Source organism: Rana temporaria, chromosome 3, assembly GCF_905171775.1.
Source record: "Rana temporaria chromosome 3, aRanTem1.1, whole genome shotgun sequence".
Lineage (NCBI taxonomy): Eukaryota > Metazoa > Chordata > Amphibia > Anura > Ranidae > Rana > Rana temporaria.
In genome coordinates, this window is record NC_053491.1 from 212,115,392 (window position 1) to 212,130,390 (window position 14,999).

General features: G+C 42.2%; 1 protein-coding gene across 4 annotated transcripts in view; it reads left to right on the forward strand.

Moving 5' to 3' along the window:
- MON2 (MON2 homolog, regulator of endosome-to-Golgi trafficking) overlaps window positions 1–14,999 on the forward strand; it is a 209,976-nt gene that overhangs the window by 125,434 nt on the left and 69,543 nt on the right. For all 4 annotated transcript variants that reach the window (XM_040344211.1, XM_040344213.1, XM_040344212.1 and 1 more), the window contains 6 exons: window positions 583–758; window positions 841–1,003; window positions 4,684–4,977; window positions 5,072–5,270; window positions 7,221–7,840; window positions 14,064–14,207. In XM_040344211.1, the coding sequence (XP_040200145.1) occupies window positions 583–758; window positions 841–1,003; window positions 4,684–4,977; window positions 5,072–5,270; window positions 7,221–7,840; window positions 14,064–14,207 (1,596 nt within the window). The remainder of the gene's footprint in view (window positions 1–582; window positions 759–840; window positions 1,004–4,683; window positions 4,978–5,071; window positions 5,271–7,220; window positions 7,841–14,063; window positions 14,208–14,999) is intronic.

The window sequence follows — 14,999 nt, forward strand, 5'->3', positions numbered from 1 at the left end:
AACCTGTTTGCTTTAACTGGTTATAAAGTGTGAGCTGGAGTTTGCTTCAGTTAGTACATCTAAATCTGCTAATACATTTAACAATACTATCCCGCCCAGACTGATAATGCTACTGTGCCACCTATGGTCATTCCTCCACAGATGTGTGTCAGTAATACAGGAGATGTGTTACTGGTTCTCTTTATGAAGCAGTAAATGCAAGCCTGTGCACAGAAAATGTAAACAAAAATTTTGGAGGCAGTCCAATTAGAAAAAAAAAAAATCATGTGGGTTCAGGAGAAGAACCGAAAGCAGAAAAAATGCTGAATGTGCCTAAACGCGTCCAAACACTAGATGCATTTAGGTAAGCAGTAATGCATTTCTGTGGACACAATAAATGTAATATTTTGGCCTATGGAATCCATTAACACTTCAACACTTGACGCACACAAACGTGTGGCATATGCGGCTTTGGATGCATTTTTTTAACCGCTTTTCTTCTGCCAGGAGTTCTGGCGTTCAGAGGAGAAAAGCAAATGTCCTGTATGCATGAGGCCTATTTATTCCTATGTAGTACTCACTCTTTAAGCTTTTGTTTTCTAGAGACTGCAGTTGCTGTTATTAAATCCGTTGAAGGAGCTGTCGGCTATAGCTCACCATGATATCCGCCTCAAACAACTGGAGTGCGTATTACAGATCCTGCAGAATCAAGGAGACAGTCTAGGACCGGGTTGGCCTCTGGTTCTGGGAGTTATAGGAGCAATAAGAAATGATCAGGGGTGAGTGCTGAGAACATTGCCCTCATGTCGGGTCACTCTGCCTCCTTGTCATTTGTAATGTGGTACATTTATCTCTTTGTAGGGAGTCTTTAATACGGACTGCTTTCCAGTGCCTTCAATTGGTCGTGACAGACTTTCTTCCCACAATGCCTTGCACTTGTTTGCAGATAGTTGTAGAAGTGGCTGGAAGCTTCGGACTTCAGAATCAAGAACTTAATATTAGTTTAACGTCTATTGGTTTGTTGGTGAGTCTGTGTACTTTTACATCCTTATATATTATGCTCTGATGCATGCAGGTCTGGTCACAGGTGCAATCTATGTGGCATCTATGAGTAAAGCTGGCTGCAGACATGTTTTTTTATTTCCTAGAAGTTCTTCTTGATATCTACTGACCAAGTTTAGCTGCGAATGCTTAAGGGCTCTCCTCTTCCTATTGCATAGAACAGAACTTACATGTTTGCCCAATGCAAATGTGTGATTGTACAATGGCTTTTAAAGGATAAGTTCACTTTTGGAACTTTTTATGGTAACATGTTCCAGCATCTGCAGCCTCCAAGAACTGCACGCCTGCTGAGTTCATTGCCAGTAGGTCCCAGTCTTCCTGTGAGACTTTTGAAGTATTTGATATAAAGAAGAATGCGACAGATAGAATGGGCTCACCCAAAGCTAGAGTGAAACACTCAGCACTCTGCAGTGGGCAGCAACAGGGCCAATAGGATTGGGGGAAGGTGCCCCATTGTACCAATCAAAACCTCCTCCAGATACCCAAAGCCAGATACAAGTCCAAAGGAGATCGAAGATTTGCAGTCCAGGGACCTCGCCTGTGGAATGCACTACCAACCACCATCCGATTGGAGTCGGACCACTTGGCCTTCAGGAGAAAGATTAAAACCCATCTCTTCTGAGGTCAAGGGGTTCCTTACCCATGAAATGGATACAGCGCCCAGAGGCGATTCAGTTCCTATGTGTTGCGCTTTACAAGTTTCTCTCTCTCTCTCTATAACTCGAATTATACTTTTTTGGGCCAACTGACCATTTAAAAAACACCAACAATTATTTATACCTGTGTTTCTTAAAGTATAACTTTAGGCAAGTCTTTTTTTTATTTATTTTTGGATAGAGTGGAGAGGGATTAGAACCCCTTTCAGTGTTTTTTGTGGTCTGTGCCCCTGTTAAAGCAGAGTTCTACCCAAAAATGGAACTTCCGCTTTAAGGGAAGGTGACCCCCTTACATGCCACATTTGGCATTTCCATTTTTTGGGGGGAGGAGCGTAAACCCTCTTTTTTAGAGGGTTTCAGCTCTCACTTCCTCCCTGGGCACCGCGGCGCCGGAAGTAAGGCCACATTTCCCCCCTTCCTCTCGGCAATCATCTGCGACACGTCACAGGTCCCAGATTGCTCGTCCAATCGCGGTGCGCAGCGCGGTACGCACAGTGCGTGCCCAGCTGTGGAGCCACAGCTGGGCACCACAGTAGTGATGCCGTGGAGAGGAGGGGGAGACGAGCAGGGCTTTGTTTCCCCACATCACTGGACCCTGGGACAGATGAGTGTCCGATTATTCAAAGTCAGAAGCTGCAGTATTTGTAGCTGCTGACTTTTAATATTTTTATTTTAGTAGGAAATCCGCTTTAAGTAGATTCACCCTCTCTAATTGTCCTGTTTACCATTATCATTGAAAGTAAAAGAAAATCCCACATTTTGGATTGTCCCCAGAAAAGTAATAAAGGGGAAATCATCCTAATGGGACACTAATTTTGGTTACCTGGGGGTCCCCAGGAAATTCCCTTTAATTTGCAGGGATGTACTCTCACTTCTTGTTTTGCTATAAGACAGGAAGTGAAAGGAAATCTCAAAAATGGGACACGGATGGTGAAAAAAAAACAACCCTGACAGGAATGTTATATCGCTCCCTTGCCCTATCCAAATAAAAAAACGTTTGCCTATAGTTCTAATTTAACCTTTTGTCTGGATTGTGACTATGTACATTTTTTTACATCATCTTGGTGCTAATACCCGGTTTCTCCCGAAAATAAATAAGCCCTACCCTGAAAATAAGACCTAGCATGAGTTTATGGTATAGCTGCAATATAAGCCCTAACCCGAAAATAAGCCCTAGTTAAAGTCCTTGTAAAATCATGTAATCTGTTCTGTAAAAATGATATAATGTGCAGTGTCTCCTTCTGTAATTCTGGGATTACAGAATTTCACAAAGCTGACTCCTGAGCTGGCGGGGAGGAACTTTTTTGTACATACTGTAAATAAATAAGAGATCCCCTGAAAATAAGCCCTAGTGTGTTTTTTTGTAACCAAAAATAATCCAAGACCCAGTCTTTTTTTTGGTTGTCTTAGCTTAATAATTTAGAGTTTATATACTACATAAAGGTGCAGTAGCAGTGCTAAATTCTTGCTCAATTTGCTAATGCCGCCACTTGAAATTGTCGCGCAGTTTCTATTCAGGAGTTATTTTGCTTAGATCTCTATGCCTGCCTGTAAAAGACCCTGTTTTTAATCAAGAGCCTACGTTCTCCAAAGTGGTAAACGGAACCGCGTAAGCAGACACATTTAGCCCACATATAAGTTACTGTGCTTCCTTTAGCGATTGGCAGCTGTAAATGTGGTGAACATATTCTCTTGCACAGTGGATTTTCTTGTGATCACTGCCTGACAGTAAATATCTGGTGCCTCTTACAAGGCAAGATTAGAGCCCACAGGTTCACTTTTTAAAGGCTGGGTTCACCTTTAGTAACATATAACATCTGTAATAAAATAAAGGTATGTAACATGTCACTCTACACCCCCCTTAACCTCTCCTTTGACATGCAGACAGGGGTTACTCTCCCCACACCTGCTGTCACATTTTAAAATCGGCACGGTTGATTTCATTTAGTCAGCTATAATACATAGGTGACTCTTGCAGAATCAAGGCCTGACTGCTTAAAAAAATATTTTAGTAGTTAAAGCGGATGTGCCATGGGGAAAAAATATTAAAAGCCAGCAGCTACAAATACTGCAGCTGCTTACTTTTAATATTAGGACACTTACCTGTCCTGGAGTCCAGCGCTGATCGCAGCAGAGCACGAGCGATCGCTCGTCTCTCTGCTGCTCCCCCCGCCATCCACGCTGAGGGAACCAGGAAGTGAAGCGCTGCGGGTTCACTGCCCGGTTCCCTACGGCGCATGCGCGAGTCGCGCTGCGCCCGCCGATTGGCTCACACGCTTTGTGCTGGGAGCCGAGTGTTCCCAGCACACAACGGGCGACAGACGGGAAGTCAGAAAAACCCGTCTTTTGCCCGTAGCGTGTGGCCGGAAGTGGGTGCAAATACCTGTCTTTAGACAGGTATCTGCACCCCCCTCCCCCCTGAGGCTGGGTTCACACTACTACACTACTTTCATCCTACTTTGCTCTGCTACATTGGTCCTACATTTATCCTACATTGGTCCTACATCCATCCTACTTTCATGAACAGGATACTACTTTGGTCCGACTTCAATGATATTCAATGGGCCTGAAGTAGGATCAATGTAGGACCAAAAGTAGTACAGGGAGCATTTTCAAAGTAGGACCGACTTGTGTAGGACACTACAAGACGCTCTCCTAGGGAAACATTGAACACAGAGCAAAGTAGGATGAAAGTAGTGTAGTAGTGTGAACCCAGCCTCAAAGGTGTCAAATGTGACACCGGAGGGGGGGGCGGGTTCCGATCAGCGGGACTCCACTTTAGGGTGGAGAACCGCTTTAATAGTGACCAAGATTTCTGTTTTCAGTGAGCTTTTTTCTATGCGTTTACTGTTTAGTATTGTTTTATATGGTATAGGAATAGGTTGATAGGTGTTTAATATTACTTATATGTATTGCATTTAGTGTATTTGACAAAAGAGTATTACTTTTTAAAGCAAGTGTTTTTTTTTTTTGTTTTTTTTAACAGTGGAATATTTCTGATTACTTCTTCCAACGAGGAGAAAATATAGAAAAAGAATTGAACAGAGAAGAAGATTTGCTTCAGATGCAGGCAAAAGAGAAAGGAGTGACTCTGAACCGGCCTTTCCACCCAGCACCACCATTTGATTGCCTCTGGCTGTGTCTTTATGCCAAGTTAGGGGAGCTGTGTATTGATGTGCGCCCTGCTGTCAGGAAGAGTGCAGGCCAGACCCTGTTCTCCACAATAGGGGCACACGGAACTTTGCTGCAGCATCCAACATGGCACACTGTCATTTGGAAGGTATAAAGAAATGTGCTGTACATACTTATATTGTTTTTGAATAAATAAAGATGTAATTGTAATTTACGTTTTTTTTTTTTTTTTACTGCTTTAGGTACTGTTCAACTTATTGGACCAAGTACGAGAATCTTCTACAACAGCCGATAAAGAGAAAATTGAGTCAGGAGGAGGCAACATCCTCATTCATCACTCCAGGGACACTGCAGAGAAGCAGTGGGCTGAGACATGGGTGCTAACACTAGCTGGTGTTGCCCGAATATTTAACACTAGGAGATACTTGCTGCAGCCTCTAGGTAAAATACTCAGTCACTGTCTTATTTAACACCTTCCCTCCCAGCCTATAGCAGGATGACGGCTGGGCGGTGACTTTCCCATCCTGACTGGACGTCATATGATGTCCTGTCATGAAGCTCCACTTGCGCGACCGTGGGGCCATGTAGTGCTGCTATCTGTCCATGGGACACATCACAGCAGGTCACACAATGAATGGCTTCCATTGTGTACAATTGTGTTGCTAGCTGTGATTGGTGGATTTGATTTATGGTACAGAAGGGCTGTGATTGGCCCTGTCTGTACCATGTGATTAGCTTTGACCAATCACAGCTAGTCCCAACAAAACAAACTGAATAAATAATTTTCCATCAGTAAAATGCTTGCTTATAGCATTGTAAGTCAGTGCTGTAAGCAAACATAATGTGTGAAAAAAAGAAAAAGAAATCCTGATCATTTTACCAGCATAGCATTATATTGATCTGGTCACAGTGTGTTAAAATCAATGTAATAAAAAAAAAATATATATATATATATATATATATTTTGTACTGTCATCAGTCAGTGTACCTGATCATTGCCACACCAGTTATACAGTTAGCCAATGGCTGAGAGTGTTGACCAGAGTGTTCTGGCAGGGAGGTCATCCCACTGTCAGAACACAATAGCACAGCTGGGGAGATCGCAGTACTAACGTCGGACTGTTAGTTCAGCCTTCTGGGTTAAACTAAATAAAGCTACTAGTGTGAACCAGGCAATTTTCTTGTACAATTTTCCTCTAGATTTAGCAAAACTATATACTGTATTTGGTCAAACCTAAACACTTTCAATGTGTATGCAATCAGACAGGCCCTTGCAATACATAGTTGAGGGTAAATCGAAAGGAAATTGAATATGAAAATTGTGAAAATCTAAGGCTGGCCATACATTATACAAATACGTTGGATGCCTGTTCAGATTTCCTGTGCCTCTTTAACCTCTTCACGTCCCAGCTCTATAGTTGAAAGACTGCTACAGCGTGGCCCTAAATTGCCTGGAGAGCATCCATGTACGTCCCCCCTTGCATGAGCTGCCTGCGCACCCAGCTCTGTGATCAGCAAGATCCCAACCCCTTACCACGTGATCAGCTGTCAGCCAATGAGAGCTGATCACATGATGTGAACAGAGCTGGTAATCGGCTATTAGAAAAAAAAAAAACAAGCCAATCGCCGGCTTCTGTCAGAGGGATATTGGTCCCGAATGGCTAGACCCATTGCCGCCTCATCTGTGCCCACCTGTGCCACCTACCAGTGTAAATCGGTGCCCACCAGTGCTGCTTTTCAGTGCCGCCGTATCAGTGCCTATCGGTGCAGCCTCATCAGCACACATCAATGAAGGAGAAAAATTACCTATTTGCAAAATGTTATAACAAACTATGAAAAAAAAATTTTGGTCTTTTTTTTTGTTTAGCAAAAATTAAAAACCCCAGTAGTGATTAAATACCACCAAAGAAAGCTCTATTTGTGGGGAAAAAATTATAAAACATTCATATGGGTACAGCGTCGCATGACCGCGCAATAGTCATTCAAAGTGTGACAGCGCTGAAAGCTGAAAATTGGCCTGGGCAAGAAGGGGGTTTAAGTGCCCAGTAGGAAAGTGGTTAACAAAGATATTGTTTTCCATCCCCTCTGACTAATTTAAAATCTGAGTTGGAAGACCAGGTACTTCAGTGAATAAGGACCTTTGTTCTGTCTAACGTGAAATTCTTCAAATAAACAACTTCTGCAAAATGCAGATTACTGGAAGTTTTAATACTCTTAGCAGTGTTTCCCCATCCTATAGCCGCTAACAGATCATGTTTTCCAGATGTCTTTGCAGAACCATACCCACGCCTCTTCTTGGAAATTTGGAGAAATATAGCCTTGCACTTGGCAATGGTCACGTATACAGTTGTTGTATTTGTAAACTACTTTGGTTTCTTTTTAATAATGCAGGTGACTTTTCAAAGGCATGGGATGTTCTTCTGGATCACATTCAGTCAGCAGCTCTCAGCAAAAACAATGAAGTCTCCGTAGCGGCTCTGAAAAGCTTTCAGGAAATCCTACAGATTGTGAGCCCAACTAGAGAGATGGATAGGCCAGAGCCCCTTTCCTGTATCTCGGTTCCTGCTCTTATTGGGCCAGTTAGCGCTTCTGGACCAGGAAGACCATTGATGAGAGCTGACTCGACAGGAGAAAGACTTGCGAGATTTAACTCTGATCAGCCCATAGCTATGGATGAGATTGAAGACTCAGCTCTGTGGTGGGCAGCCTGGAACACCTGGTATAGGATTGGTACGGAAAGTACAAAGCCACCAGCTACATGTGAGAAACTGACATTCATTCCAAGCCAGTCTTTCCTCACAGCTTTAATTCAGATTTTCCCAGCTCTTTATCATCACATCAAAACTGCTTTTAATATGGATGAGCTTCAAAAGCTTGGGGTCATATTACACGGGACTGTGTCAGTGCCTATAAGCTCAGATGCCTCGCCTTTCATCCTCCCCTCTTATACAGAAGCAGTGTTGACAAGCCTGCAAGAAACTGTGCTTACAGCTTTGGATGTCCTACAAAAGGTGACTATTGGACCCATCTGCCGTTCATTTTGTTTGGCATTTCCGTTTACAAATGGCATAGCACCAAAAAATGTTAAATTATCTGAAGCTGAAGGACAAAGTTATGTGTAGTATTTAATATTGTAATGCCTAGAAAAGAAACATGCAAAAATTATGAATTAAGTTTTGTGGACTAATATAAACAGAACAAGAGAATAGGCAGACACAAGTATTTCAACACATTACAGTGTACATTGCTTTAGGCCTGGTTTACACCTATGCAGGTTGCTTTTGATCTGTTTGTGGTGCGTTTTGCGTTTTTGCACATGTGCTTTTCACTGGGTTTTTGATGAATTTTGCATTTTTATGGCCAATTTGTTGTTGGGCAGACTAAAAATGCAAATTGTGGGAAAAATCACAGCCAAAAACAACATAATAACTTTTATGAAGCTTCTCCATTGACGTCTATTACAGTGTTTCTCAACTTCAGTCCTCAAGGCGCCCTAGCAGGTCATTTTTTCAGGTTTTCCCTTATTTTGCACAGGTGATTTGATCAGTTTCAATGCCTTAGTATTTACCGCAGCCGTTTCATCTGAGGGAAATCCTGAAAACATGACCTGTTGGGGCGCCTTAAGAATTGGAGTCAATTGAACCAAAAATCATTTAAAAAAGTCCCTCACCCTTTCCAAAAAAAAGCAGCTGAAAAAAGCATAAATGTTAACGTGTTTCATAGTAAATTATGCTAAATGGACTGTAGTGCGTGTAACAGTCACCACCGTTTACGACCTTCCATCAACCACGACAGCTTATCTGACACTCAAATCAACAGGACCCGATCCATCCCATTTCCCAGAATAACTGAGACACACAGCTCTGGGTTCTGGTTTCAAATGTATGACCAGTTTTAATGGTTAGCTCTCAAGTTTATATACAGTTTACAAGGCATGTTTCAGTTATCACAGGAACAATCAAACTCTCCACCCACACATCACACACTGGAGGGGCTTCAATACACCTTCAGGTGGGCTAATTACTAAACATTCCAGACATTTCGGCATCGGTCTATAATTAACATGACCTAATCACTACACCTGAAAAGTCACATTCCTTTATTAATAGAATTCAAACAAAACACCATCACACAATGATTTCCCCTCAATCCACATATTTAGACAGACGGTCTGTCTCCGACAGAAAGGTATTCACACCTGATCATCAATAGGCTCTAAACAGTGTTATCACACAATGAAAGGCCTTTCAGGAGCCAGCCTCATTTAACGACTCAATAGCCTGGGCTAAGCATTGAAAGAGTCATTCTATTGACCGGTAGGGTCAGAATAAACCAACACTTTGCAATATCTCAAGATCCTGCAATATGAGCCATCAGTAATGTCCCCTGTCCTGTAATTTCTAATTGATATTTCTCAGTCACCCTATGCCCAAAAGGGACACAGGGTGACCCTAGACACAATAGTTATTAGTGACGCTGGCACAGGAGTACCCCTCATCCTTCCAAAGTCTCTGTTTGTCACGGGTCATTCTGTTACAGTGCGTTTTCTACAAAAAGCACTAAATAATGCATAGGTGTGAAGCAGGCATTAGTGGGAAGTTCACATAAAGGAACTGTGGGATAAATTGGTAGCAGGAGGTGAAGCCTTTAAAGTTGTAATCTTTCTGTGTTTAGCATGCACTTAAAGGATAAGTTTACCTTTGGGAACATGTTACACACTCCACCTACTCCTGCAGCTTGCAGCCTCTCCCCCTTTTAATTGTGACAGCGGGCCGGGGGATCTTCTCCCCACACCCACTGTCACAATTTAAAAAGACTGTCTGTGTGGGTCTCCATCCAGGTAGTCACAGCATTCATTCACAGAGTTCTGTGAATAGGAAAACTACAACTAAAGGTTGAAGGATTGCAGTTCTCAATGAACTACCAGGATGCTGATGAGCGCTCTAGATAGGTCATTGATGCTGCCTGCCCAATGGCTCCACAGACAATCTGCAGGAGCCTAAAAAATTGCACTTATTAACTGCTGACTACAGGTGCAATGCTTTATATAGGCTCCTAAAAAGAAAAAAAAATGCACATTTTGTAACCTGCAAAAAGATTTTCATTTTTATTTTTTCTGACAGGTGAACTCCAGATTGTGAGCTTTCTGTTAGCCGCAGGTAACTGTGTCAGGAGCGCTCTCGGCACATCTGTATTCACACCAATTCATGCAAATATGAGGCCCATCTGCCGAGAGTCCGCATATTTGCGTGCGGCCAGTGCCAATAGGTTAAAGTATAACTGAACGCAAAACTTCTTTTTCCGTTTTGGATAGAGTGGAGATGAATTAGAACCCCTGTCAGTTTTATTGCTTTCTGAAATAGAGATTTGCCCTCTCTATTTGTCCCGTTTACCATTATTATTAAAAGTGAAAGAAAATCCCAAATTTTGTGTTGTCCCCAAAAAAAGCAATAGAGGGGATATCTTCTAATGGGGAGACTGTTCTGGTAACCAGGGGTCCTCAAGAAATGTCCTTAATTTGCATGGATTTCCCCTCTCTTCCTGTTTGGCTATGGGACAGGAAGTGAAGGGAAATCTTCCTAATGGGACACTGGTGAAAAAAAGAATCTGATAGGGGTTATAACCCTCCTTTGCGCTATCCGAAATGGGAAAAAAAAAATGTGCCTATAGTTCTACTTTAGGCCTCCTTTTCCTCGACCGCGAGTGCTTGTGTTTTTTCATCATCATATCTGTGCAGCCATGGCCTGATCTTCTGTACTTTCATCCCTAAGTTCTATATAGGTTGATGTTAGTTTTGATCAAAAGGTTTTCTAAGCGGCCGTCTCCACTTCCCCATTTCCTTTGTTTTCTAACTGCTTTTGGGCATCCCTAGGTTGTTTAATTATATTCAAGCTTTGTCCCCCCAATGAAGGACATAGATATTTTTTTTTGTTTGCTCAAAGTAAAATCTATTTTGATGAAAGCATTGTATGCTATTGTTTTCCCTTGAACTGTTTCCTACAACTGAGTATGTAGGACGTAAAGGGGTTATTGCTTCAAGAGTTCTTGTGTCTAGTATCCACTTCTCCTGTAGGCGGCAGTATAACCCTAGGTTGAATATCTTTTATCAAGTTAATGCGGGGGTTCACCCCAAAAAATGTTTTAACATTACATTCAGCCGAGTTGTCAGAATGACAATCGGCTGTTTTTTTTATTGTATTGCCGTACATACTGTATTTTCACCGCCGCTTCCGGGTATGTAATCTGCGGGACTGGGCGTTCCTAATTGATAGACATCCTTCCAACCGGCGCATACAGCGCGTCACGAGTTGCCGAAAGAAGCCGGACTGCGAGTCGTTCAGCTTCTTTCGGCAACTTGTGACGCGCTGTATGCGCCGGTCGGAAGGATGTCAATCAATTAGGAACGCCCAGTCCCGCAGATTACATACCCGGAAGCGGCGGTGAAAATACGGTATGCACGGCAATAAACTAAAAAAAAAAACAGCCGATTGTCATTCTGACAACTCGGCTGAATGTAATGTTAAAAAAATATTTTTTGGGTGAACCCGCGCTTTAAGTCCTTCAATGTACACAGATTTTAGAATACAAAAGTCCTATTTTTAGAGGTCTTTACCTTTTAGACAGGTGGCATCTAAACATACACCAAAAGCAAGTAGACTTTTTGCTATTTTACTGTTATAGTCTGTCACGGTATAGAAGTAATGGTATGTTTTGTTATGTAGGCTTATTACAGGAAGTATTATGGTATTTTTATATGTTAATAACTATGTATTTTAATGATTTACGTATATAGCACAGGCAAAATCTGCAATGCTGTATAGAGTATAAACAAATTAAGGCTACCCCACCCATTCAATTTTGGGATTATGTAGCTATTTATTACAATTCAGTGTTAAATCTGAGCCTACATCCCATTTTTGTGTCCTACACTCAGATGTTATATAGTTAGTCTGGTTGAAAAAAGACACAAGTCCATCCATAAAAAGAAAGACTTTTTTTTTTCAATGTTTTATACACAATCCTATACCCACAGTTGATCCATATATGTTTTGCTCCTCCCAGGGAACTTATGAAGTCATTCTCATCAGTCCTTGCCTCAAATAAGCTTACTATCTAATGTGCCCATGATAATTGCATAGGATCTAGGGCTGTGGTGGTGAACCCTGGCACCCCAGATGTTTGGAACTACATTTCCCATGATGTTCATGCACTTTGCAATGTAGTTGGAGCATCATGGGAAATGTAGTTCCGAAACATCTGGGGTGCCAAGGTTCGCCATCACTGGTCTAGGGCAGGATCTCCAAACTACGGCCTTCCAGCTGTTGCGGAACAATACATCCCACGAGGCATTGTAAAACTCTGGACATTTACAGACATGACTAGACATGATGGGAATTGCAGTTCCTGAACAACTGGAGGGCCATAGTTTGGAGACCCGTGGTCTAGGGTGTAGTGGTAGATTGCGGAGCGAAGGATCCTGAGGAGCTGACCAGTGGTCTTTGGTATAGCTTAGAGTGTCTACCAAAGAAAACAGAGGGAGATGGGTGAGCCCCTATAGTGTAGTAGATTCATTCAGAAACAAAAGTGCTTCCACAATAAAAGGTCTAAATGGGCAGCTGTTGGGTCTGTGGTCACCCAGCAAGGCGGGCACTCGAAGTCTTCCCGGTGTGCAGGTGGAGAAAACTTGTCCTCACAGGGCCAGTGTGGTCACTCTCTATGGGCATTCCTATTCTGGGTGCTTTGTGGGGTTCTCAGGTGGATGAACAAATACGGAAGAAGAGTCATGTCGGTAGTTTGGCAAAGGCACCTCATGTGGTTATTCCGAGAATAGGCTTGAGTCATCGGCCCCATACACACGATAGAATCCATCCGCAGATAAATCCCAGCAAATAGGTTTCTGCGGATAGATCCTATGGTGTGTACACGCCAGCGGATCTGTTTCCGCGGAGAAATCTCCTCTGGGATGGATTCCAGCAGATCGGATATTTGCTGACATGCACAACAAATCCATCTGCTGGAATCCATTCCAACGGATGGATCCGCTCGTCTGTACAGATTTACCGGATCCATCCGTCCAAAGGGATTCCCCGCACGCGTCGTAATGATTTGACGCATGCGTGGAATTCCTTATATGACAGCGTCGCGTCACGTCATCGCCAGAGGATTTCCGCGCGGATTTCAATGCGATGGTGTGTACACTCCATCGCATAGAAATCTGCGGAAATCTTTGAGAGGATTTATCCGTGGAAACGGTCCGCTGGACCGTATCCGCGGATAAATTCTCTCGTGTGTATGGGGCCATCTACTTTAGTAAAATATCCAATTACTATATTTCCAAAAATAAAACATGTTTCGTGGCTTTAAAGTGCCACTTCTTTCCTAGTTCAAGGTGATAAAATTGGTGTCTAGGTACATGTACAATAATGACATCATTTGCCACAACTCTGCACTCTACCTAGTGGCTGATTTCGAATATTTCCCAATTGGAGCACACCACTAGATAATACTGGACTAGAAAATGGCAATTTAAAGCCACAAAATGCATTTTGTTCAGTGAAATAAAGTAATTTGATGTTTTAATAAAGCAGACTATGCTTTGCATCACCACATCATGTGCTTCGGCCCTTTTTTCCCCCTAATTCTTCTTACCTATGGTAATCGTATAGAAACCATCAAAAAATCCCCATTTACCGCTACAGCAAACTGAATTTGTTTTGTATACCCAATGCAGTTCTATGTTGAAATAAAAATATGTTTAGTTTGATTTTGCTAAATTTCATCCCGGCAGTAGCACCTGGTGGAGCTGATATATGAAAATCGTGTACACAAATTTTTTTTGCTGCTCAGTAAGAATCATTGCTTTATCTTCAAATCAAAACTGCAGAGATGACAGCTGGAAGCTGATTGGTTGCTGTTGACCTCAAGACATTTTGCCTGCAGCATGCTTTTTTCCTTTTGCCCCCCTGTGTGTGTATGTGTGTGCGCATGACATCCACTCAGTGCAGAGATGAGCAGAAGTTATCCAGCACCTGCTGATAGGCATCAGCATAGATAAATGTTCTGTGAATCAAGCTGTGTGTGTTTGATGCCTGAATACATGAAGTCTACATTGTCTTCGGTAATGAATAAAAGCAAGAAATTCATAATTTCATCATGTGATTACTAAGAAGGGATTGCCATTTCTTTTCAGCTTGTTTTAACTCTTGTCTTCTATGTGACTTTTTCCCATTGCAGGCCATTTGTGTGGGAGCTGAAAACATGCAGATAATGTACCCTGCGATCTTTGACCAGTTATGTGCATTTGTACAGTTCTCATGTAAACCTCCACAGTATGGAAAACTAGAAACAAAGCACATTGCAAATGCCAAATACAATCAGGTATGTCTGCATGCAGACTTCTATTGGTATCTATCTTTATGTGTGTGGTTCTCTCTACTGGCAAACACAGGTTTAGGCTCCGTTCACATCTAGGCGTTTTTCTGCTATAAGCCTCAGCTCTAAAAATGCCCAAAAGACAAATCTCATTCATTTCAATGGCCCCTGTTCACATGTGAGCATTTTGTCATCTGCACAGGAGCTTCTTTTTTGGCAGATTACAGGCGTTTTCTGCTTTTTACATTGGTGACCTTTTTGACCTGTACAAAAACGTGGCTGAAACCGCACGACTTTCTGCCTGAAAACAAAACACCTAGGTGTGAACAGAGCCTTAAACATGGTGGAGGTGGTCTGTTCTTGTGGAGGCTTGTATGTTGTTATTTCACATTGTTCTTTGTAGGTAGTGCATAGGATGTGAGCACTGTCCTGTCTTACCTTTCATTGTACAAGGCTGATGGGTCTGAAGCTGTTTCAACAAATTGGCAATACCATCACATGGTCTTTGATTTTCTTTGATTCATCACCTTTCAACTTTCACCATGGCTTTCTTGTTCTCACACTTGAAGTTGGGTTTGGTTACTTATAGCTAATGCCCTGTCCAGAAGCCACAAACAATAATTCTGCCTTATAAAATAATTGCTGAGAAATAAAGAATGATTCCATGACCACTAGGATCTGGTAAAGCAATACACCTTTACTTGTGCTCTTCAGATTACTGTCAGTGGCTTGACCCATGTTGCCCCTGTGCTTTTTTTCTTTTAGGGCTTATTTACACTTTCTTCGACTTTAACACAT